Consider the following 24,050-nt stretch of genomic DNA (forward strand, 5'->3'; position numbering starts at 1 on the left):
TTTATCCAGTTGTGGCTTACTGACATAGGTGAGCTATTTAATCCCACAATTGGAAAAGGAAGCATTTCTTTTGTGGGGGTTCATGGGTTTGTTGCTGCAAAATCTCTGTGTGATGTTCACTCTGCCTTGCCTTTGTTAAGCTGATACTGTACAAAGCAGTTCTCGCCCAGCATTACGCCCTAGGCATGCTGTAAAAGATTGTAATATTTGCAGCCACTGAATTACGATTTATGTGTTGAAACCTTTTACAGAGCATGGATGGCTCCAGTGTAATAACCTATCATCTTCAAAGAGCTCTTCCAGGTGGAATAGTGCTCATGGAACTTGCTTTTCAGGTAAGGACAACACACTGTCCCTGCAAAGGTATCAGACATCCTTCATGTGACAAATTAACCACCTTTTAATTTTGTAAATTAATCAAATTTATTCTTCCTCTACATAAAAAAAAATCGAGCACTATGAATGAGAACAGTCAGAATGATCCAGTGAATGATGTTTGACACATAACTCATGAGTGGGTGTCGACCTGGATATGTAGACTGCAGATAAAATGGATCAATCTGCGATAGTTTATCATATTTCTTCACACATGGGAATCAGCGGGTAGATTTTCCCTCCAAGTGACTCATTTAAGTTGTTTATCAAAAAATTGTCAATGTAGTTTTGTTTGTGTTTGTACAATAATGGCTTTTCTTTATCCTCAATCATACTTTGCACTTTCACATTTGAATTGGTTTACGTTTTAATAGAGTTGAAAAGGCCATAAAGAGAGTTGATCAGAAATTCTTCTCCAGTTGCACAGAGATTTCTTATTTCAGAGCCATCGTAAAAGTTAAATGTCACAGACTATGATCATACTGTTGATTGCTTTTCAGCCATCCAGACTTGAATGAATGAAAACTTCCTCCATATTGGCATCAGGAAGATTGAAGCTTTTATCTTTTCCACCTGCCACAAACGCTTATCCAAGCCAATAATTCAATCCATTTCTTTACCTATGGTTTACAATGAACCAGACTGTTGAAAGGCATGGTGCTGTGAACTGCATTTCAATGTGTCTTTTCCATCTCAAAATGCCTGCAGCTAACTCTATCCCTTCTGGCAGGGAGTGCAATGGAAGACCCACATATCAGCCAGGATCTAGTTGGGATCTTGCTATTGCTGCAAAGCTCTTGGATCTCAGTGAAGTAATTCATGTAATGCTGTGGCATTCTCAGATCATAGTACTCGATACAGTACTAGAAATTCTGATCCCACAGGCAATATTCAGTCACTGTGTTAAAAGATAAAATAATGGGTTCCCTGCATAGCAGTGATGTTAACGTAATTGTATTCTGACTTCCTACTGCAACAATCCTCCAAGCAATAATAATTGTCAAGCAAATCTACAGTGTCTTCCACCGGAAGTTATAGCAGATGTAATCATTAGTTAGAAGTGGTTGACATTCCCATCATGTTGACGTATTTGTTGAATTTCAGCAGAGTACATTCTGTTAATCTACTTTGAGAATCATAATGGCTTTAAGTTCTCCAGGAGGGCTTGCAAAACACCGATAATTCAAGGGGTGCACTTGTAATAGATATATCCGTCAAGTTTCATGTGAATCACATATTTCTGCGTTGGCTTGCATTGGACAGTGCAGTCAGCACGTAACAATGCAATTGACTTACAACACTAGATGGCAACAGTGCCCTTCTTTATTTAGAATTCAGTACCATTTACTGGAGAGTTGAATTATTGAAGTAGCTAGAATATTTGTACAATTGTATCTATTGAGTTTTTAAAGACTTGCAAATGGAGTGCATGATTTCGGGAATTGCATTCACCTTCCTTCACTATTGTAAAAATGCAAGTGCATTGGCCACTGCCGTACCCGTCTCGAGACATTCAGTCCTTTAATAGAACTGGATATTGAAAAATAAGTGCAGATGGTAGCTGATACTCCCAAGCATTTTATTTGCACTAATAAGCAAGGATGAATTTATCACCCTTGTGTCTCCTTGTATATTCTATAGAACTTGGGTCTCCTCTTGCAATCTGCACAGCTTGGATGGTTTAGTCAAATTTTCATTGAAATAAAACTGCCTGTATTACTGAACGTCAAAGTCCACCTGGCTCACTTTAGTTCCTACCATCTAAATCATTGTACAGCAAATCAAACATATTTGAGTGTTAGAGACTTGCAGAAATAGAATTGAATGTTCCATGATGGTTTTGGGGATTGCATTCCACTTCTGTCACTATTGCAAATTATGCCTAGTGGCCAGTTTTGTTACAAGACCTGTGAATACAATGCATTCAAATCTTTATTCTCTAAAAAGAAAAAAGAAAATTAGTTTTTACTCTTTCTGATTTCCAGGGTTGTTACTTCTGTGTGAAACAATATGCCCTTGAATGCTCCCGGATTCCAATGGGACAAACTGTCAATTCCCAGGTAACTGAAATTGAAGATATATTTCACCTTGTGGTCATGCTACATTTTAAAGTAAGATTAAGCTAACCTAAATTAATGAAGCTTAAAAAGAAATCAAGGCTACACAGCATAGCTCTTAACCGATGGATGTTTAAAAAAATATATATATATTTCAGACAAAATATAAAAGGCTTTTGCTTCGTTTTCAAACGGCATCTTAACCAGACGATGCTTGCTTAAAAATTATTAATGATGCTTAGCTAAATTAAATCTGATCATATATGTGGATCAGGCAGCAAACTGACAAGACCTGGGATCAGCCCTGATTTAACTGAATGGCAGCATGGAGTTGAGAGGCTGTTTGGCCCTCTTCCTTAAGTAGTGCAGCTTATTGGAACCATCTTATGGGAACATTAACTGATCATTCAATCTATTCAACTTGGTCACTGTTGACCTGCTTCTAGCACTTTCTTGGGTTCGGAATTACCTTGGTGAGAAACATTAAAAATAAGTAAGCATTCGCATAGTTTAATTCAAGAAAGTGCTGCTACCATTGAGCCACTGGTATGAAAGGAAAGTTTAACGAGCCATCAGGTCTTTGTTCCTTTCTTACTATAGTAATGGATCTGTTTAAAATATAGCAATTTATTGCTTCTGACATAAATTTGCATCCAAGTCAAAGATGTTGTATAGGAAACTATTGTTCCACAATCCTTTTGATATCTTTTGAATGCTTTAAAAGCACTCAAAGTAAATAGTTGACAGATGTTTTTAATATATGTGTTGCTGAACCTGTAAAATGACTTGGTTCTACCCTGGCCATTTTATCTATATCTCACCATCTGTTGAGAAAATGTTGTGTAGGTTTGATTTTTCTGAATGATTTGTATTGTTTGTTTTGTAGTAAGAAATTTGTTTAAAATTATACCTGCATGTTTTTAAGTAAAAATAGTTACCCGTCTGTATGTTTGTAATTAATTTGTAATCTCTTCGTAGTCTATATGTTCAGTTGCTTAAGGCATTTGATTGAGGCATTGCCACTTAATAGTTAGGGAACATTTAATCATAGATTCTGATGTCTTTTGATAGACAGATTTGGATTTAGCGTTGTAAGCAAAATCTGAGAGAATAAATCTATAATGAAAAATACAAACAGAGCAATTTCTTCCCAATCCCAAGAGGCCAAAATGTAGAAAATGTTGGGAATTTTACAAGGTTTGAACTTTATCTCAGTTGTGTGCGTGTGTGCTTGTGTGTGTGTGTGTGTGTGACAGAGTATCACAATCAATGAGTATTTACTTTCCGGTCATAGTTAGGGAACCAAATTTGCTTTCATTGCGAGTATTTACTGGGATCACTTTCATCTCCTTGGAGTAAATGATTTGTACGTGAGAAGTAGCAGAAGGACATACTTGATAATCAACGGTTGAGTAACTTCGCTTGTAGTGAAACCTCATCAGCTTCTTCTAAAAGTTGCAGTGATTTATCTCTGATTTAACGATCTAATTTTTGAATATTTTGGAATCGAGAGGAAATTTAATATAATTTAATATCTTGCAAGCTCTTGAAACATTGAAGAATAAAGAATTTCAGGCACTAATATCATTCCTATTTGGCGTACTATTGTATAAATATGAGGAACCTGCCACTGCTTGCCTATTACGAAGAACTTCTTAAAGAACATGGATAATGACACTGATTAAAGCTGGGAACGATAGATTGCTATAGTCTGGATCTTGTCAAAATGAGGCAAAGTTTCTGAAGGAGACACCCCAATGTATAAAGGCAGCTGTAGTTATAGGTTAGTGGAGCTTACAATACAGTAAATTATCAAAATTATACTGAACATTTGCTTTGGTTATTTTGTTCCTGGATCTGTATTTCTAGGACAACTGAGATTGCTTCATAGATCAATGTGTTGGGGATTTAATTTCAACTACAGAACGGTATCAGGAGCATATTTATGTGATGCACACAGTGCACGCAGATAACCTGAGATTGGGCAGTTTATTAAGCCAGTGGATGTCATACTGTTGCATAGGCAGTGAATTTGGTGCTAGATGAAGTAGCAGTTTACAAAGTTAAGCATGTCTTCATTGTATACATGGAAGAATGGATTTTTGCAAAAGATATAATTTATCCTTTCCAATGTCTTAAGGCTTTGGTATTTGAAAAATGTGATTTGGGTTATGATGAGTTTAAGATCTGAATAACATGTTTGATGGACCGCATGGGGTGTTGTTAAGTTTTATGATTAATCCTGGCCGATGGCAATGCCTCTCTTAAATGTACTGTACCTAGAATAGAAACTGCATGTATGTCTATGTTGAGTGCCATATCCATCTCCATTCCTGTCTCCCATTAGGGCTCTCTAGTGTCCAAAGCTCGCGTCAAGTGCCTTGCCGAAGTGAGTTCGGTCTCAGAGTCAGCGGTATGTCCCAAGCTCCCGAGGCCTCTCTCATAAACTCTATCTTTCCCTATTGCACACTGACTTTCCTTCTGCTAGTCTTGCTCATTCTCTTCGGACTCTGACTGTCAGTCATTGTAAAGGCATGTACAGTGGTTCAGGTTGTACTGACATTGTGCTCTTTTTCCAATTCGTAGATGATCATTTTGTGTTGCACTGTTCAGCAATTACTGGGATTTGATGACTGGAAAATGGGGAGAATCCTTCCCCACTGTTTTCTTCCCACTGCAAATGCATGTTGTTCGTTTGCTCAGATTTCATATGCAAACTAAAATTGCTGTCTTCATGCAAGGAGAAAAGCAATAACTAGGATTGATGCCCCTTCTAGAAACGGTACCGACACTGCCATTTATATTAGATGACCACTCCTTTCCACCCCTTTTCCAGCCTAGGTCTTATCTGTTATCTGATAGCACTAAGTAAACAACATATTGCACATGTGTAGGAAGGAACTGCAGATGCTGGTTTAAACCAAATATAGATACAAAATGCTGGAGTAACTCAGCGGGACAGGCAGCATCTTTGGAGACAAGGAATGGGTGACGTTTAGGTTCGAGACCTGAAGAAGGGTTTCGACCCAAAACGTCACCCATTCCTTTTCTCCAAAGATGCTGCCTGTCCCGCTGAGTTGCTCCAGCATTTTGTGTCTAGACACAACATCTTGCATATGTTTTGTACTTATGTTAAAGGACAACACACAGTGGTTCATCGATCCATTGGTAATAGTGGAGAAGGAGAGATTTTAAGGAACTTGGCAAAAGTGAGTGAAATCCAGAGCAAGGATTTAGCTGGATGACAGAATAACTGTGAAAGATGAGTTGATCCAAAGTGAGTTTGCATTTCAGGCCTGAGTCAGATAAATGAAGGGAACTCAAATTCAGTTTGAGGATAAATAAAGTTAGGAAAAGGAAGACTTAGTAAAAATTTAAACATAAAATTTGACGTTGGAAATCTGGGAACCAACATTCATCAGGGAGCAAAGAAAAATGGGTGTGGGACTGTGTGAGCAGTCTGAAGAAGGGTGCCGACCCCAAATATAGCCCAGCCTTTTTCACCAGAGATGCTGCCTGACCCACTGAGTTACTCCTGGGTGCTCTCCGAAGAGCGTGTCAACTCAGCCCTCTCATTGTGGCCCACTTGCTTCTCTGGCATTTCCTAGGCCCTGTAAATTCCCCCAAACCAAAGAACTTTTCCCGTCTAACTCAATGCAGGAGAACGGCACTGCAGTTGGACTCGTCCATAAGATGTCCAATATTTGCCACGCTTATGCCATTTTCTTCGTCAAGGTAGAAAGTTTCCATTTACGTTTTCTGTACTTGAATGGGGACAACAATTACTCTTTGAATTATCGAGTTTTCATTATCAGCACTTTGCATAAGAAAGAAAAGTAATTGGTTTGGAAAAATGTGCCAAAAGCTGTCAGTGCAACCAGATGGACATCTGTGGAAATGCTGGAAGAATCTAATGGTGCTTCTAATACTGAGAAGGTTAAATCACTATGAAGTGTTACTTCTGTGGAAATGTGAGCACCAAGGGTGCTCAATGGGATTTCTTGGGCTATTCTGTTTAGTAGTGTTGTTTTTTGAGGCTTCTTTGAGCGCTGTCTTCCTATTTTGGTGAGTTGACTGCACAACTGCTTGTGCTATTTATACGTGACAGCAGTATTAATTGAATTATTGGGGAAATGGAGTGTTGTGCATCTATTCCAGCATGATGTCTTAAATCAGTGGATTTCTTACTTCAGGGAGATGTCCTGAAAATTATTCCCCCTATAGGACATGTCTTCTGCAAACAATGCAAATTTAAAAATAACATTGTTCTCAATTTCCCTGAAATGAAGATGAGTTTGATTTTTTTAAATTTAATATAACTTGACAAAGTATAACAAGAACATTTTAAAATTAAAGATGAGAGCTTCAGACTTAACATTGTGTGTTCCAGAGGGTTTTTTTCTGTAAGTAATAAAAATGAAATATAGCTGCATTTTATTGCTCTGGATGTAAGGATTGTAGGCAGACTTGCTGCAAGACATCATTCCACAGCTTTAAATATTATTGCAAGTACTTGGCTAACATCAGTGAGTGGGAGTAACATAATCTAAGTGCCTAGTTAGCTGCTCACCTTGCTCTGCTTCAACTTAGCCATTTTGTGATACCACACATAATTTTTCCTCTTATTTGCCAGAATATTTGCCAACCCTCTCCTTGTCCACTGTCAGTACAGCTCTGATCTGCTTTTTTGTTCCATTCACAGCAGTGAAGAAAGGGTGAACCAGGAAAAGATATTTGATCACATCTATTTTCTAACCAACTGAGCCAAGTGCACATGCTTTAATGGGTATCCCTCGGTTAGGTTAATTATCTGGGAACAGCCATCTTCCTCTGATCATACATTATAGCGTTAACCATCTTTTTGAAGATGGACACTTCTCAGGGCATCCTCTAAATTATAGCTTGGGGTATTTAAATCAGATTTCAGCTTTAGGTTAGGTAAATTATCTGGGAACAGCCATTTACCTCTGATCATACATTATAGTGTTAACCATCTTTTTGAAGATGGACACTTCTCAGGGCATCCTCTAAATTATAGCTTCAAAACAACAAGCTTTTAATATCAAATGGGATATTGTGGTCAAAACGAAGACTGGAGCAAAGTGAGAGGATTGGTTTAATATTCTATGCCGTAAGTGATTTGTTTGGGCCCCAAATCTGTTCAAACTCAAGGATGAATTGTAGAGTTAGAGGGGAGATCTAATCAAGGCTTTTCAAATCATAATGAGTGTCGGTGAACAGGATGTGATGGAATGTTGTTGTTTACAAATAGTAGAAAAATAACAATGGTCATTATAAGGCTGGAATAGACTGAATACATTTTCTACAACTTCATAGTTTAAAAAAGCAGCCTTTAGATTCAAGATCGGTTGGGAATCTAATTTCTGCGTGATTCACCGACAAGTCCGATAGTGACTTCCATTCACTATAATACTAATAAAAAATGAACAGTCTTGGGGTATTTAAATCAGATTTCAGCTTTACTACACAGGAGGATAAGTTTTCTCAGCTGCTCCAAGATTATAAGTTTACTGTTCTCTCCTGCCTTGTTCAAATGTCAGATTTGTTTTCAAGTTTGTTTGATCCAAGAATAATAATGTTTAGGATATGTTAGAAATCCCTGAAAAGTTTAAAAAAAAAAAATCAAAATAATAATTAAAGGTTTTATCAATGGAGTCGGATGATTATTCTGAATAATTATAAACGAAGATGGCAATACATAAGTTGTAATCTGCCAAGAGAATTTTTAAAACCGATGACTGGTTCTTTATTAAAATGTACAGTGTAAATTCTTGGATCTTTTACATCTTTATTATATCAGAATTAATATTATCTCTTCTTTCATGGGACGTAGTCATGGGTTGAGCAGTTAATTTGAAGCTCAGGTTTCCATCCATGATAATTGAACAATGGAATTGAAAATGACAAGAGCCGTCGTCATTTCACAGTATTGCAGTGATTCAATCATTTTAATATTACAATTATGGCACAATTTGACATAACTAAAACATTTGTTTAAGTAAAGGGTGATTTGCATGAACGCAGTGGGGACAAGCCATTACCATGCGAGTCGGGAGCATAATCCATAGCGTAACCTGTTGTCTCTATCCTGGCAGCTTTCAATGTTGTTCACAGAGGAGTGTGACAAGGTGCGGGATCTAATGCACGTTCACTCCTTCAGTTATGATTTCCATCTGCGGATCATTCATCAATATCTGGTTGGCCGGCAAATGACTCTGAGACAGGGATACCACCTCACTAGCTTCCTGGAAGATTTTATCTGTCACCATCCAGATATTCCAAAGTATGGAAGGAATCACATCTTTGAAGGTGAGAGAAATGTAAAGCTGAAAGCATTAATATTTATTGTTGTTAAATAGGGTATTTAAAAGAGCCTGATTTGCAACCTTATGTCCTTGCTAAGTTGTTGGTTTTTGGTTAGATTTATAATTTTTTACACTTCACCTGTATGTGAATCAATTTCTCATATTAAAAATAGTTTGCAAAAATTGCAGCATGACTAAGGAACACAATGGCTATGAATGTAGATACAAAATGCTGGAGTAATTCAGCGGGTCAGGCAGCATTACTGGAGGAATTGAATAGGGGAGATTTTGAGTCGAGACCCTTCTTCAGACCTTCAATGGCTGACGCGCTGAGTTACTCCAGCGTTTTTAGTCTGTCTTCTGTGTAAACCAGCATCTGCAGTTCCTTCCTGCATATGGCCATGAATGTGTCAGGTTTACAAATTAACTGCTGATATCATAGTCGCATGTGGATGTGAGGGTTGGAGGAAGAAATGCAAATAAAAGATACAACATGCTTGACGTTGATGCATGTTGAAAATGTATCAGACGTAAAATGGCTAATGAGAAGAATGTACATTCATTTCTAATTTTTTGATCTGGTTTTAAAAATCAATTTTTTTAGGGACTATAGCCCTCTCCACAAACATGACAACAGCTCATCAGCTCTATAACTATATCACTGATCACGCCAGCATCTATGGAATGAAGCCACTCCGCATGTCAAGAACAGCAATGAGTATGGATGGAAGAAAGGGGACCCAGAATACAGAAATGCATGAATATGCATTAGTGGCACTCTGGAATAGGTAAAAATAATTTTCTACAAGCTGATCTGCCCCTTGAACCACAGCAAGAATAACTTGCACTTTACATAATCTCTTTAATATAATAGCATGAAACATGTTGAAGTGCAAGTGTAGGTTGGCAGAGGGCAGGTGATGAAATAACTGAGTTTAAAGAACCTGTAAAGAGGGAGGAGAGACAGGGAGGCTAAGTTGCTTTCTAGAACTGAAGGCACGATCACCAGTGGTGAAATTAAAAAACTGATACAAGCTCAGAATTAGTATACAATTATCTTCAGAGTCCTCTCGGGCTGAAGCTGATTGCAGAGATAGGAGGGGCGTGGTTCCTGGGGAGATTTAAAAAGAAGGATGGGTCTTTTAAAGTCAAGGTTTTGTATTACCAAGTGCCAATTTAGAGCATAGCACTAAAATAATTGATGCTTGCAACTTCGAAGTTGGACAATGGAGTTTGCGATGAGGGTGGAAAATAGTCCATGCTCGGTCTGCACGATCTCCCAGTTGCTAAACATTTTAACTCCCCCTCCCATTGTCAGAGGCCAAACTCAAATTGGAGGGACAGTACCTCAGTTTTCGTTCGGGCAGCTTACAACCCAACGATATGAATATGGATTTCTCTAACTTCAAGTAACCCTTGCTTTTCCTGTCTCTCGGTCCCTCCCTCACCCTAGTTATCTGACTAGTTTCACTGTCCTGATTAATTTTACGCTTTGTATGCTTCATTGTCATATTCCCCTCAGCCAACAATGAACCATTCTATATTTCATTGATCAACGTCTGCTTTGATATATCGTTTTCACATCTTGCCCTTCTGTATTTCTAGTTTCCCTCTCCCCTGACTCTCAGTCTGAAGAAGGGTCTAGACCTGAAACGTTACCCATTACATCACACCAGAGATGCTGTCTGTCCCGCTGAGTTACTCCAGCATTTTGTGTCTGTCTTCGGTGGAAAATAGGAGGCTGGCTAGAAAATATCGGGGAGGATAGATGTCCAAAGGAGAATTTGACTTCCTACAGCTTTACTAGCTTCTTCGCTCTCCTTTTTAGTACTGATGAAGGTCTCCGGCCTGAATAGTTGACTTTGTTTCTCTTCCACAGGTGCAACCTGACTTGCTGAGTATTTTCAGCATTTTATGTATTCATTTTTTAAATGTCACCATTTTATGTGACAAATAAAATAACTTTGACTTTGTTGGAGACAAAAGCATGGTAAATTAATGATTATGGGAGGTTGAGAGTGAAGATGCTGAGGTTGAATTGAAGGTAGACAAAAATGCTGGAGAAACTCAGCGGGTGAGGCAGCATCTATGGAGCGAAGGAACAGGCGACGTTTCGGGTCGAGCACAGATGTAAAATTCAACACTGCCTTTTCTGATGGTACATGCTGAAGACAATGGATGGATGGATACCGAATAGGGGCTCTGCTGCTGTGCTACCCAGCAAATTAAATTTCCGTCTTCACATTGTCTCCAGTCAAAGCAAATTCACCTCTAATATGCACCCTTCAGCACTCCTTGATCCTCGATTAGCTATGATTGGTTTGAATCCAGACCAAATTATTAAAGCCTCTCATTGTCCAAAATTGCACAGAATATTCTGAATCTTCTTTATCAAATCATAATCAAATTTAGAAATGTTTTTTTTAACCTATTAGGGCAGCTTTTAGATTAAATTGTATTGTAACTGTCCAAAAGCATAGATGTGATCCCAAGTCATAATGTGTCATGCATGTATTTCTTTAAGCATTTCAAATAGGACACATTTATCCATTCTAATAAATATTGAATTGTCAGCTTTCACATAGGATTACAATCGAGGTAGCGATATTAGCTTAGAGAAACAACACAGCATTTTTGGAGGTTATGATATTGCTGATAGGAATTTCTGACTTAAATGCAGATCTGGATCATATAAAGACTCTGAAGGAATCAGACATCACGATGAGTTTGACGTATCCCTATTAGTGTGCCACAGCGCAGGACCTTTCGAAGAACAGCCTGAAACAGAGCGCAACATGCTTCGGTGAGATACACCTTACCAATTCTGATTCATTTAAATGCTGGTATTTTATATGTTGCTTCTTTTTCATATCCAGGAATATCTGTATTTTTTGGAGGGTTTCAAATCTCTTTGCTTGGTTGGAAGAGTGGAGTAGTCTCAGCATCTGGCAATGCTGCTGCTGTGAAAATTGTGGACCTATGTAGAATTTGTGAGTGAAAAGGGAATTTGGATAGGCAACTAAAAGAAGATAAGGTACAGGATTATGGCGACATTGCGAGTTAGCAAGGCTGGTTGTGAGCCATTTTGAGCCAAATCACCTGCACATAATCCATATCCCTCCATTCTCTGCATTTCCAAATGCTTATCCAAAGTCTCTTAATCGGCCTTGACCACCATCTCCGGCAGCACATTCACTATGTAAAAATAAAAGTTGCTCCGCACATCTCATTTTAGATCATGGCTGATCTGATTATAATTTAACTCCTGTGTACCTCTGCAACCTTTCACCCACTTCCTAATCCAAGTCATTTGAATACTTCGACGAAGCTCTCAAGATATGGTGTGTGAGAAAAGATACCTAGAGATGCTCCGCTTTTCTTTCAATTTTGAGGGACGTGAATTGGTAGTTTAATTGGGTACTGTAAATTCCCCCTAGCATGTGGGTGAGTGGCTAAATCTGAGAGAGTAGATGACAATTGTAGTAGAATTAAAAATGAGATTAATACAGAATTAATGTGAATGGGCGTCGGGGGTCATTGCAGACTTGGTAGACTGAAGGGTGTTGCACTGTACATCTCTATAGCAGTGATAAATCAAAAAGATTGAGGCTTCAGAACCAATCCTGTTGCCTATCACTCATTGCATCTCGCCAGCCTGAAAAGCAACCAATTATTCCTATAAACCAGCCAATCTGCTATCCAATTGAATTAAACCCATTTTGTTATTTTTTTTTAAAAGGCAAGAAAAATAACTTATGTTGCTCTTTGTAAGAAGAATATTTTAACCTGATTATTGTAACAATACAGCACCTAATTGAAGGTTTTCTGAAATACACCATGTTCACCTGCTAACCACACCAATATGCTTCGTTCCTTAACCATGAGTGTTTATTTTCCCCAATAACTTTCCTCGGAGCATCTTATCAAATTTGTCACTCTTTAGTTATTTTTCAGCCTAAATTTTAACATCTTGGTGTGAAATTGCTAATTACCTTCAAATAAGATATGTGTTTCTATCATAATTGAAGCATGTATGATTGTTTACCTAAATGGTGATTTCAAGAATTGTTATTCTAAGAAACAAGATTAATTATAGAAAATGTAATCTAATGTTTCCAAAGTAAATCGTCTACTGATGTCTTGCTCTTTGACACATCTAATTAGCAAGCGTAGACCTATTTGACACTATCCTTGGATACAAGTGAAACTACTTGTTAATTATGCTGTTGGTCGATTTGTCTATAAATTGTAATTGAAGTCATTTCTGAATGGGATATGGTTCATCAGGTAACAGAGCATGGCTGAATCTGATCACAGTATTATGGTCCTTTAATTATCTTGTCGTGTGGTCAATGTCAGAACCATGGCAAAGGTGGAGTCTTTGAAGAATAAGCGAGTTGGGTATTCTGCAAATGCAAGGAATTATTGGATTTGTCAAAGGTCATTCGTTATAAACATTCTTGGCAGCTCTGCTGCTGCATGGACAGAGACCTGCGTTTCATCCGTGATCATGATCGAACCCGGGTCTCCAGCGCTGTTGAATTGCTACTGGACCGTCCCCATCCTCTCCCGAGTGTCCCATCCCTGTCCCGGGGCGGCCGGAGATGTCTGGGGTGACCGTGGACTGGCGGGACCGGCCTGTTGCAGTGGCGGCCCAGAATTACAGCCAGAACAGTGAAAAAGTGCTTACTCTAGCTCAACTCTGCCTGTCCCGCCGGGTTAACCGACAGCCCTGGACTGAAGGGACTCCGGCCCAGACTTACAGCCAGCGCGGAGTAGAAGCGCTAACTCCGGCTCAACTCTGCCTGTCCCGCTGGGTTAGCCGACTGCCTGGACTGACAGGACACCGGCCCGGAGCAGTGGAGTCAGCGCTTCTCCGCGCTGGCTGTAAATCTGGGCCGGTGTCCCATCATTCCAGGGCTGTCGGTTATCCTGGCAGGACAGGCAGAGTTGAGCTGGATTTAGCGCTTCTCCACGCTGGCTGTAAGTCTGGGCCAGTGTCCTGTCAGTTCAGGGTCACTCCGGACATCTCCGGCCGCCCCCGGACAGGGATGGGACACTCGGGAGGGTACCGGGACGGTCCAGTAGCAATTCAACAGCGCTTGCAGCGCCGGAGACCCGGTTTTGATACTGACTACGGATGAAACGCAGGTCTGTGTCCATGCAGCAGCAGAGCTGCCGAGAATGTTTATAGCGAGTGACCTATGACCTGGGCATGCGCAGTCGGAATACCGAACTTGTTTATTGAGAACACTTTTTGCAAACCATATTGAAATAGTGGTTATTGGACTAATGTTGAGGGGTAGGGAAGCTAAAGAAAATCCAAGGAAGATAGGTCGCTGAGCTAAAGTCCTACATTAGATAATGTATGCACTTTAAAAATATGATTTATATTCTGCTTGCAGAAAGGATGTAGTTAAAGATGTAAAGAACTTGTATTGGCTAGCAAATTTTTAGACATTGTAAAATTGATATTGATATATATATACATATATAAAGTACGATGCATGGCTCATGAATGCGAATCAATAGCATGGGACATTGAATGGTAAATTTAAAGACTGTCCCTCCCTCTCTCACTCCTCACCCCCCCCCCCCCCCCCCCACCACCCCCACTGCCACCTGGACAAGTAGTTTTTTTTTAATGATATATAAATTTTTCCCCATTTCATGGATGAATCATGATTGTCCTTTATTACAAATTCTAAATTGAGCCCTCTCCAAGACATACAGATATTTCTGTTTGCCAGCAACGGGGCATGATGAATATGGTCACATAAAGCACATGGAAGATCTTATGCTTCATTTCACCTTGAAAGTAAATGTAGTTTGCTTGTGTCTGGTCCTTCACCAAATTACACCTGCCTGAAAGATTAAAAAAATTGCGAGTCATTTGAAATAAACCAAGGTTTGATCTTTCTTTAAGGTTACGATTCTACGTGATAATGACAAGCTGCAGGGAGCTCTTCCCGAGATTAACTGCTGACATGCGACGTTTTAAAAAATTACCAAGAACTCGGAGGGAATCTTTGGAGTTGCCGAGAGATTCGCCAGTGTTGGGAAAATCTGATCCCGAACGGAGAGAGTTGGATCCGGATGGCTGGGACGAGACGACGGATTCCAGCGAGTTTTACTCCCATGGGAAACAATTGAAGATGGCTCCAGAGCTGTTCTATTCCTCTCCGCTCTTTCCTTTACTGACATCGGAGGTAGAAAGTGCCCAGGAACAGATTGCGGTGATGGTCCAACAAGCAAAGTCTCACTGTCGCCGTGATGTTCTCTGGCAGCGTCTCTTCCTGGGAGAGCATCTGTCTTCAGACAAACACAAAATGAGCAAACTGTCCTTTGCTGAACTGGAAGAGTTACTTGGTGCTGTGCATAGCAAATCCATTTCGGAGATTGACCCGCAGCTGGTGAGAGAATATTCTGTAGTTAACATTGAATCTTTACTTTCAATACTATAAATCCGCAACTCTTGGTGGCTCAGACCCTTTCTCCTGAGCATCCTGACTTGTTCATTGGCATGCATGTAGTGGAGTTTTATACTTTTGAAAAGTGATGTTGGTCCATTGGTGTGAAGGGGACTGGCTACACAGGAAATAAAATGCACTGGAATCCAGCAGCTGTCTTGTACATAGTAATGGAGAAACAAGGAACTGCAGGTGCTGGTTAAGACACAGAGTGCTGGAGTAACTCAGCAGGTCAGGCAGCATCTCTGGAGAACATGGGCAGGTGATGTGTTGGGTCGAAACCTTTCTTCAGACTCAACATCAATGTAGATCTATCTGAGCCACCAAAGATTCCTGGAGAGTTGATAATTTGAAGTCATTTCTTATTTTGTCATAATCAACAGTGATAGACTAGCTCTCTTGCTGAATATTCCATGGGGTGAAGATCAATATGTTGTGTGATTTTTGTTTGTGATATTACATAGTGTAGGACATATTTTATATTTAATGTTCTCTTCAAAGTTGGTGGATTGTATCACCTCAGATGGCAGATGCACCACTGTTAAAGTCGTTCCATTGAATAACATTTCCCATTATATTGAGATCAAAAATAATTATACTTTTGGATGTATGAAAGATGTAGCTGTGGTAATGTACAGTCTTAAACCATTGTTGTGGTGAGGTGAAGTTTTTGAAATTCATGGATATAACTTTGCTAAAGTCTAATCTAAATTCTGAAAAGAGCAGCAGAACGATTAGCAGTTCCTCCCGTCATTGATAACGCCATCCAATATTACAGCATTGTTATAAACCATATCATCATCAGAAATGAGGAATGGAAGTGTTGAGGAATGAGCACTTTTGTACTCCTCAGCAGGCAGACTGGAATAGGGCTTGGACTGCTTCAGCAGTATGCCTTAATTTCATCTCCAGCACCAACTTCATTCTTAGATAGAGTAATCTTTTTTCCTATGATTTCAATTTTCATTACTTTACCGAAAAGCAATATTATGTACAAAGGAAACAAAACTCTATTGTCACTCTTAAAGCATGTGTTTTTAATGGGTCAATCCTACTCACACCTTTGTAGTTATTCTTTCGACCCACTTATCTTGCATTTATCATTACTCTTTTGTTTCAGGATTGCTTCCTATCGATGAGTACCAGCTGGTATCAGAGTTTGATCAAGGTTTTACTCAACCGTTTCTCCCAGAGTTGCCGACACTTTGTAGATGCAGATAGAGGAATCCAATATCTGGTATGTTAAAACCTAGCATCTGACAGATTTGCATCTGTTGTGTTAAACACAGTGGCACAGTGGCACAGTGGCACAGCTCATAGAGATGCTGCCTCGCATTTTCAGAGACCTGGGTTCAATCCTGACCTCAGATGCAGACATTGTGGAGTTTGGTACATTCTCCCTGTGACCGCATGGGTTTTGTCTGGGTGCTCCCATTTACTCCCACATCCTTAAATGGTAAATTAAGTAGTTGGTAGTTTGAAAGGCTGTTGACATTTTCCCTCGCTTGTAGGGGAAGGCAGAATCTGAGGGTGGGAGATGATGGGAATGTGAGGAGAATGAAATGGATTAGTTTGGGATTATGTAAAAAAAAGTTGGGTACTTGATGGTGAGTATGGATTTTATAATAAGAAGGGCCTGTTTTTCTACTGTATCTCTCTATGACTGTCAGAGTATGTTATTGAAAATGAACTTTTTAGACGTCAGGCAACTATACATTAAATAATTGGTTTAATAACTTAATCATTAGAAACTAATAATTTAATAGATCTCCTTTTGCTTTAGGATAATATGTTTTATCATACATGCATCACTGGAGAAAAAGATTTAAGATGATTGATTGACATCAGTTGCATTTTTGCCATGCAGTACTTGCTGGTGATGTTTTTGAGTTGAACTACAATGATTTTGTTTGAGATGTTCAAATCAGTTGTCATGATAAAGATGATTATTTAACTTTGAAGAAAATGGTCCAAGATATTGGCAGCTACGGTGTGGCTGCAGATACTTTATAGGGATGTCGGCTCTGTCCAGGCCTTGCAGAAGCAATGTTTTGGTTGGGAGGATTTGAGATGTAGGTTTGTGTTAAAATCACACAGGTGGATACACTTGTGGGAGTAGGGCCATGTCTCTTGATGGTCAATAATGAGTGGACCAGCAGATGGGTGAATAGGGTTCTGGATTGTGACGATACTGCAAGCCAGGCGATAATGACACACACTTCTTTTGGGGAGGTTATTTGCAAAACTTAGACTCTTTTGATGAATGGTTAGAAAATGTTAGACTTCTTCTCGAAGGGAAAATTAATACATTTGCTCTGAATTTACTCCAACATTTCTGTGCCCTAAAACGAGTTGAGGTTTAGATATATCCTGAGCTGGAAGCATTTGAAAAGCTTGTTTTCAAAGCAATATTTCAATATTGAATATGTTTCATTCGCAGACCATCAATAGAAGTGCCGAGGGCTTAATGCAAAGGTCAAAAGTCACCAAAATACTGCTAATCATTTGGCTTTACACCAACTTTACAATCAAGGCTAGCACTCCATCTTTTAGAATGCCGCAAGGTCCCATTTGGGATTGTAGTCGTCCATTATTAATGTGTTATTGCAATAATAGCATGATAAATCATTAAACAACATAAGGTCACAAGGTTATTGCTTAGAAGGAGACCATGGGCATCAGTATCAATAGGATATTTTGTCAAAGCAATGTAAAATGTATCCTGTGATGCTCTTGCGCTGTATTCTCTGCCTCAAATTTTTATCAAGTTTTCTCGAGTAGTTCAAAAAGCCGGCTCCAACAACTGTTTACTTCATGCTAAATGAAAATGTTAAACTGTTCATCTCTCTAAACTGGTTCTATACTCAGTGGAAGCAGTCTATTACATGTCAGACAATCAGGATGCTTCATAACATTTTAAAAACTGATTAGGTTTTCTCAATCTTCACAACAGCAATGAAAATAATCCAAAGTATCGTACTTCTAGTTTCTTCTCAGAAATAAACTTTGCAATACCCGATGAACTTGCATTGAACATGATTAGTTTAATTCCCTTTTCCTCTAAAGCATGCCTTTTAATATTCCACATAACGTTTACACAATGATTTTTTTTTTCTTGCACAATATATACCTAATAATGTGCTTGTCATTTTGCTGCTTTACTTAATCATGCAGATGATTTTGGTGACTTAGTTATTTTAATCCTCATGACGCCTATAGATCAGCATCTTTCCATTGGCTACATACAGGCAAACCTGAACTTACAGTTTGTTGCACTATTTATGTCATGCAAGTTCACCAAAATGGATATATGGTCTAGTATGAACAGTCACTTCCCACAAAGTCATACTATCTCCACATGATTTCTATTAGCTTTGTATTTTTGAATAATGTAGTCAAGATTTAAATGGCAGTTTTATTGCACCCCGATCCCTTCTGCTGCAAAAATATCTGTATGTATGTTAATTTGCATCCATTACATTATTTTGCCAATAACTTCTGAAATACTTCATTGTTATTGACCCATAGAGTGATACAGTATGGAAACAGGCCCTTCAGTCCAACTTGCCCACACCAGCCAACATGTACCAGCTACACTGGCCCCACCTACCCGCTTCTGGCCAGTTATCTCGCCAAACCTATCCTTTCCATGTACTTGTCTAACTGTTTCTTAAATGTTGGGATAGTCCCTGCCTCAACTACCACCTCTGGCAGCTTGTTCCATACACCCACCACCCTTTGTTTGAAAAGGGTACCCCTCAAATTCCTATTAAATCATTTTCCCTTCACCTTAAACCTGTGCCCTCTTGTCCTCGATTTGCCTACTCTGGGCAAGAGACTCTGTGCATCTACCTGATCTATTCCTCTCATGATTGTATACACCTCTTTGAGATCACCCCTCATCCTCCTACGCTTCAAGGAATAGCTCCCAGCCTACTCAACCTCTCCCTATAGCTCAGATCCTCTGGTCCTGGCAACATCCTTGAAAAGTCCAGGCAACATCCTCGTAAACCCATTGTTCCCATAAGTTGGAGTGACTCTACATTTTATAAACACATTTCCAAACTGAATTTCCTAAATTGAACTTAAGTGTCATCACTGTTTTTCTTCAATCTTAACAAAATCTATGCATGCTAACTCTGCGTCTGCCAGCCAACTAATTCCCTATTCACCCATTTTGCTGCATTTATACCATCCATCAGCATTCTCTAAGAAGGGCCTTCCCCTGAAAAAGAAAACTCTCATAAAAACACATTTTGTTTACAATATCCGCTAAGATTGTCACTGCATGACTCCAGGTGTTTTAACTCCATGGGCAATGTTGGATAAATGAACATCTCACATTGCATTGATTTAACAATGTGAAATGTCAAAGCAATTGTAGACCTGACTCATTCTTATTCTGTTGATGAATACTTCCCTAGCTGGAAATGATCACTTGGAAGATAAATGCGCCCTTCCCCTCATTTATGAAGCTACTGTCGTTCCCCTTTGCTCTATCTATTGGACTTGTTTAAACTAATTGTATCTTTGTATGCTATATCTCATTTGTTTGGATAGCGTACAAAACAAAGCTTTTCACTGTACCTTGGTGCATGTTACAATAATTAACGTAAATCTAAATCTACAAAGTGTTTGACCAGCCTTACAAGAATAGGCATTGAATACATGTAGCCAGTGTCACCTAAATTTCTCCTGGTCAAAACTTCTGCTTATTTTCTGAAAGTTCCTGTCATTTGGGGGATTTGTAGTTTTCAGAGACTGTTTATAAATGAAAATGTGTTGTCTGCACTGAGTGGTTCTAATATGGTGTTTATTCCTGTGATATTGTCATGTGGCACTCACCTGTATTGGGCAGAACTGTGGTATTCTGTAACCCCTATAACAGTGATCTACCTTCCTTACAGGCCGTGTTGAATCAGAAATTTATCGACTGTTTTGTTCTCATCTTCCTTGATTCACAGTCTGCAAAGACGGTAAGATCTTAAATCCTCCCACATATAGAATTTTTATTAAAATCGGATAATGGTGGACAATGGGGAGGGGGGAGAACAAAGGACATGGGGACCTGGTGTGGGGGAAGCGCTGTGGGGGGGATGAGACAAAAGGAGGAGCCGATGTACATTGTATCTTTGTCTGCGCCATAGGTGGCTGCTATTTGTATACATTGGGGATACAAGCAAAAAATCTCACTGCCTGGTCCACATGTGACAATAATGGTGGAAACACTCAACATGTCTGACAGCAACTGCAGGTGTTTCGAAAATATTCTGCTTTACCAGCAGTGACTTTTTGACACTCATGTGTTGATTTCTAAGGTTTGACAGAATGCTCTGATATGGACAGGATAAATGTTGTATAAAACTCACATGGAAGGGATTTACAATTGAATTCTGTTTGAGAGGACTCTGCACATCTTTATTTTGAAGATCAGTCATAAAGAGGATTTATTGCTGTTGATTATTCTTTTAATACGCTTCCAGTTGTTTCAAAGAAACTCGGGATAACCTATCTGATAACTTTATATATAGGATATAAAGTTTTTTTCTGAAGAAGGGTCTCGACCCAAAACGTCGCCCGTTCCTTCTCTCCATAGATGCTGCACCACGAGCTGAGTTTCTCCAGCATTTTTTGTCTACTTTATATAGGTGGATACAAGGAACTGCAGATGCTGGTTTACAAAAACAGATACAGTGCTGGAATTACTCAGTGGGTCAGGCAGATTCCTTGGAGAACTTGGATAGGTGACGTTTCAGGTCGGGACCCGAAACATCACCAATCCATGTTCTCCAGAGATGCTTCCTGACCGACTGAGTTATTTCAGCACTGTATCTTTTTGTGTAAACAAACATCTGCAGTTCCTAACATTGTATAGGATTTGACCTAATCAGAGCCATCACAATGCCACGTATCCTAATTGCTGTAAAGATCAGTGGACATTTCTGATGAGCATGCTTGATTACCTCACTGTATTGTTTGGACAAATTGAGAATTTATAATAACCTATTAAAAGAAATATGCACCATTCCTGAATAATTTTTTTTCCACCCCTCCCTAGAATCTAAAGGTCGTATTCAGAGAGCCACTTCCCGCCCAGCCACAGAACAGCGAGAGCCCCCTACCTCAGCTTGTATCCATGTACTACCACCTGGAGTCTGTTATCAACACTGCTTGTTTCAACCTATGGACTGGTATGCTACAGTAGCAGACTGCAAATCCACCTGCTTTGACTTTGAGAGTGGTCTCCCCCTCTGCACCAAGCTCTGCGCACACACTGCTGTTATTCCATTGCTTGATGCAAGAAATTGTGGCATTGCAAGCTTCATACAGAGAAGTATTAATTTTTTTATTGTCCATTCGTTTCATCCGCATTTCATTCATTTGAACTTAATGATTTTAGGGAATCCTTAAAGGGATTTGTGGGCACCTCACAACAGTGAGCCTGCTAGATGTTTGTTTATTAATTTATTTTATGTAGTAAATTTATAGCATATAATAGTTAATATATGCCATCACATTTGTTTGGAGTTTCCTTTTGAAATCTTTGCTCCCCTCCTTCTTCATCATGTTTATTTCATCGGTGTACAATGACAGCTCAGGAAAGTTGAACATCCAGAGGTTTTTTTTCGAAGCATCGTTCAGACAGCAAGACAGCATTGAGGCTTTAGGGCAAACTACATGAAAGGTCTCGCCCTCCCCCATCAACGTGATGAACTGACAAAACTCATCACAGTGTTATGGACAGATTTAAGCAACTAAGTGCAGTGAGAGTGTGTACCTGAGACTGCAAAATTGTAAATGAAATGTCTGGCCTGTTAAACCTAAACCTTTTAAAGATTTAGTTTTATTAGCTGCCTGTATTATCTCAAACATACAAACACTGTAAAATAATTGAATATATTTTTGTGAGATTCGCAGGTATCATTTTAAAATTCAGACTGATTTTCACATTAAAAAAAAATCAAAATCCTAATTTCTTTGGAATTACTGGCACCGATGGCACCAGTTTCATCCGTGCTCTGGTAGAGGTGTTGCTTTGATCATGAAAATGAAGGTGCTAGTGCATCTTGAAATGTGAGCTTGGAGTATTTCAGCGGTTTTAAAGCACATTCCTTTGTAAAATTTAAACAGTCAACTACATTTAGTTGCTTTCTGCACAATGTCACCGTGCTTAGAGATGATTAATAGTAAGTGAAAATATTTGATGTACATTATGTATATAAATAAAAATGGCTGAATTATCACTGTAAAATAATAAAGTTATATTAATCATTTTCTCTGAGAGTTACCTGTTTCTCTGTACCATCTGAATGCTCCTTGGTCTGCAAATACAAGGGTGTCTTAATTCCCTTTTTATGATGCCTTTCTGCCATTAATATTTTTAACGTTTCATTATATTTGGATACTTAAACAGAAAGTGGACAAAATTGTACGGTGTACTCTGCAAAATCTGAAAAATCCTGAAATCTAATTTGATAAAAATCTTCACAGTCAAAGATTTTGATTCTTGTGAATGTGGTACAAAAAAAAAAAATGTAAGGATAGTGAATGTAGAATAAATTGATTAATTGAGCACCTGTGACAGCTGGATTTGGTAGTAGTTAATCTGGAAAAGCTGTTGTGTTTAACACATCATCTTATTGAAGGTCAGTTGAAGCTGCAGAACTGAACTCAATCTGTCATTTTACAGCAGCCATTCAATTCTCCTTTCCATTCTCCTTATTGAAGCATTACTCCTGCTACCAGAGTGAAGTGGTAGCATAGACTTTTGATAAAACATCATAGTCTGTAAGCAAATGCATGTTGCGTTAAAGCTGTGATGAACCAGTCGGTGATATTGACTGATCTGTCATTCCCAATTTACTCTGGGGGTTAAAAGAGGCAAAGCAATTCCATAACATATCTGCCAACAACCTGTTCAAGAGCAAGATTGGCAGAGGATTGGTATGTGTTTATTAACCCAACTATTTACTACACCCTGTATCTTTCACTTTGTTCTACCTACTCGAGGTAAAGGAACCGCTTGGAGGTAGTGATCATAATATGATTCGTTTTAATCTGCAATTTGAGAAAGAAAATGTTGAATTGGAAGTGGCAGTGATGCAGTTGAACAAAGGTCACTATGAAGGAATGAGAGAGGAACTGAGCAAGGTAGACTGGAAAGGGATCCGAGCAGGAATGACGGTGGAACAGCAATGGCAGGAATTTCTGGGCATAATCCGGAAGACGCAGGATCATTTCATTCCAAAAAGGAAGAAAGATTCTAAGGGATGTAGGAGGTAACCGTGGCCGACCAGAGTTGTTAGGGATAGAATAAAACTAAAAGAAAAGATGTATAACACAGCGAAGAGTAGCCGGAAGCCAGAGGATTGGGAAACTTTCATAGGACAACAGAAGGAAACAAAAAGGGCAATACAGGCTGAAAAGATGAAATATGAGGGGAAGCTGGCCAGGAATATAAAGAAGGACAGTGAAAGCTTTGTTAAATATGTTAAGGGAAAAAGAGTAGCAAAGTCAAATGTGGGTCCCTTGAAGGCAGACACAGGTGAAATTATTATGGGTAATAAGGAAATGGCAGAAGAGTTCAACAGGTACTTCGGATCTGTCTTCACTAAGGAAGACACAAACAATCTCCCAGATCCACTGGAGGACAGAGGATCTAAGGGGATAGAGGAACTGAAAGAAATTTTAATTAGCGGAGAAATAGTATTGGGTAGGCTAATGGGACTGAAGGATGATAAATCCCCTGAGCCTGATGGTCTGCATCCCAGGGTCCTCAGGGAGGTGGCTCTAGAAATAGTGATCAATGGTGATCATTTTCC

At 39.1% G+C, this 24,050-nt stretch overlaps 1 protein-coding gene across 1 annotated transcript in view; it reads left to right on the forward strand.

The window, feature by feature from the left end:
• szt2 (SZT2 subunit of KICSTOR complex) overlaps positions 1-22,505 on the forward strand; it is a 174,926-nt gene extending 152,421 nt beyond the window's left edge. Inside the window, 10 exon segments of the mRNA XM_055641515.1 lie at positions 252-335; positions 2,361-2,435; positions 4,780-4,845; positions 8,549-8,762; positions 9,363-9,546; positions 11,439-11,561; positions 14,685-15,171; positions 16,349-16,465; positions 20,136-20,204; positions 21,287-22,505. Of these exon segments, the coding sequence (XP_055497490.1) occupies positions 252-335; positions 2,361-2,435; positions 4,780-4,845; positions 8,549-8,762; positions 9,363-9,546; positions 11,439-11,561; positions 14,685-15,171; positions 16,349-16,465; positions 20,136-20,204; positions 21,287-21,433 (1,566 nt within the window). The 3' untranslated portion in view covers positions 21,434-22,505.
• Positions 22,506-24,050: the final 1,545 nt, after the last annotated feature.

The sequence above is a fragment of the Leucoraja erinacea genome, chromosome 10 (assembly GCF_028641065.1).
Source record: "Leucoraja erinacea ecotype New England chromosome 10, Leri_hhj_1, whole genome shotgun sequence".
In the NCBI taxonomy this organism is placed as follows: domain Eukaryota; kingdom Metazoa; phylum Chordata; class Chondrichthyes; order Rajiformes; family Rajidae; genus Leucoraja; species Leucoraja erinaceus.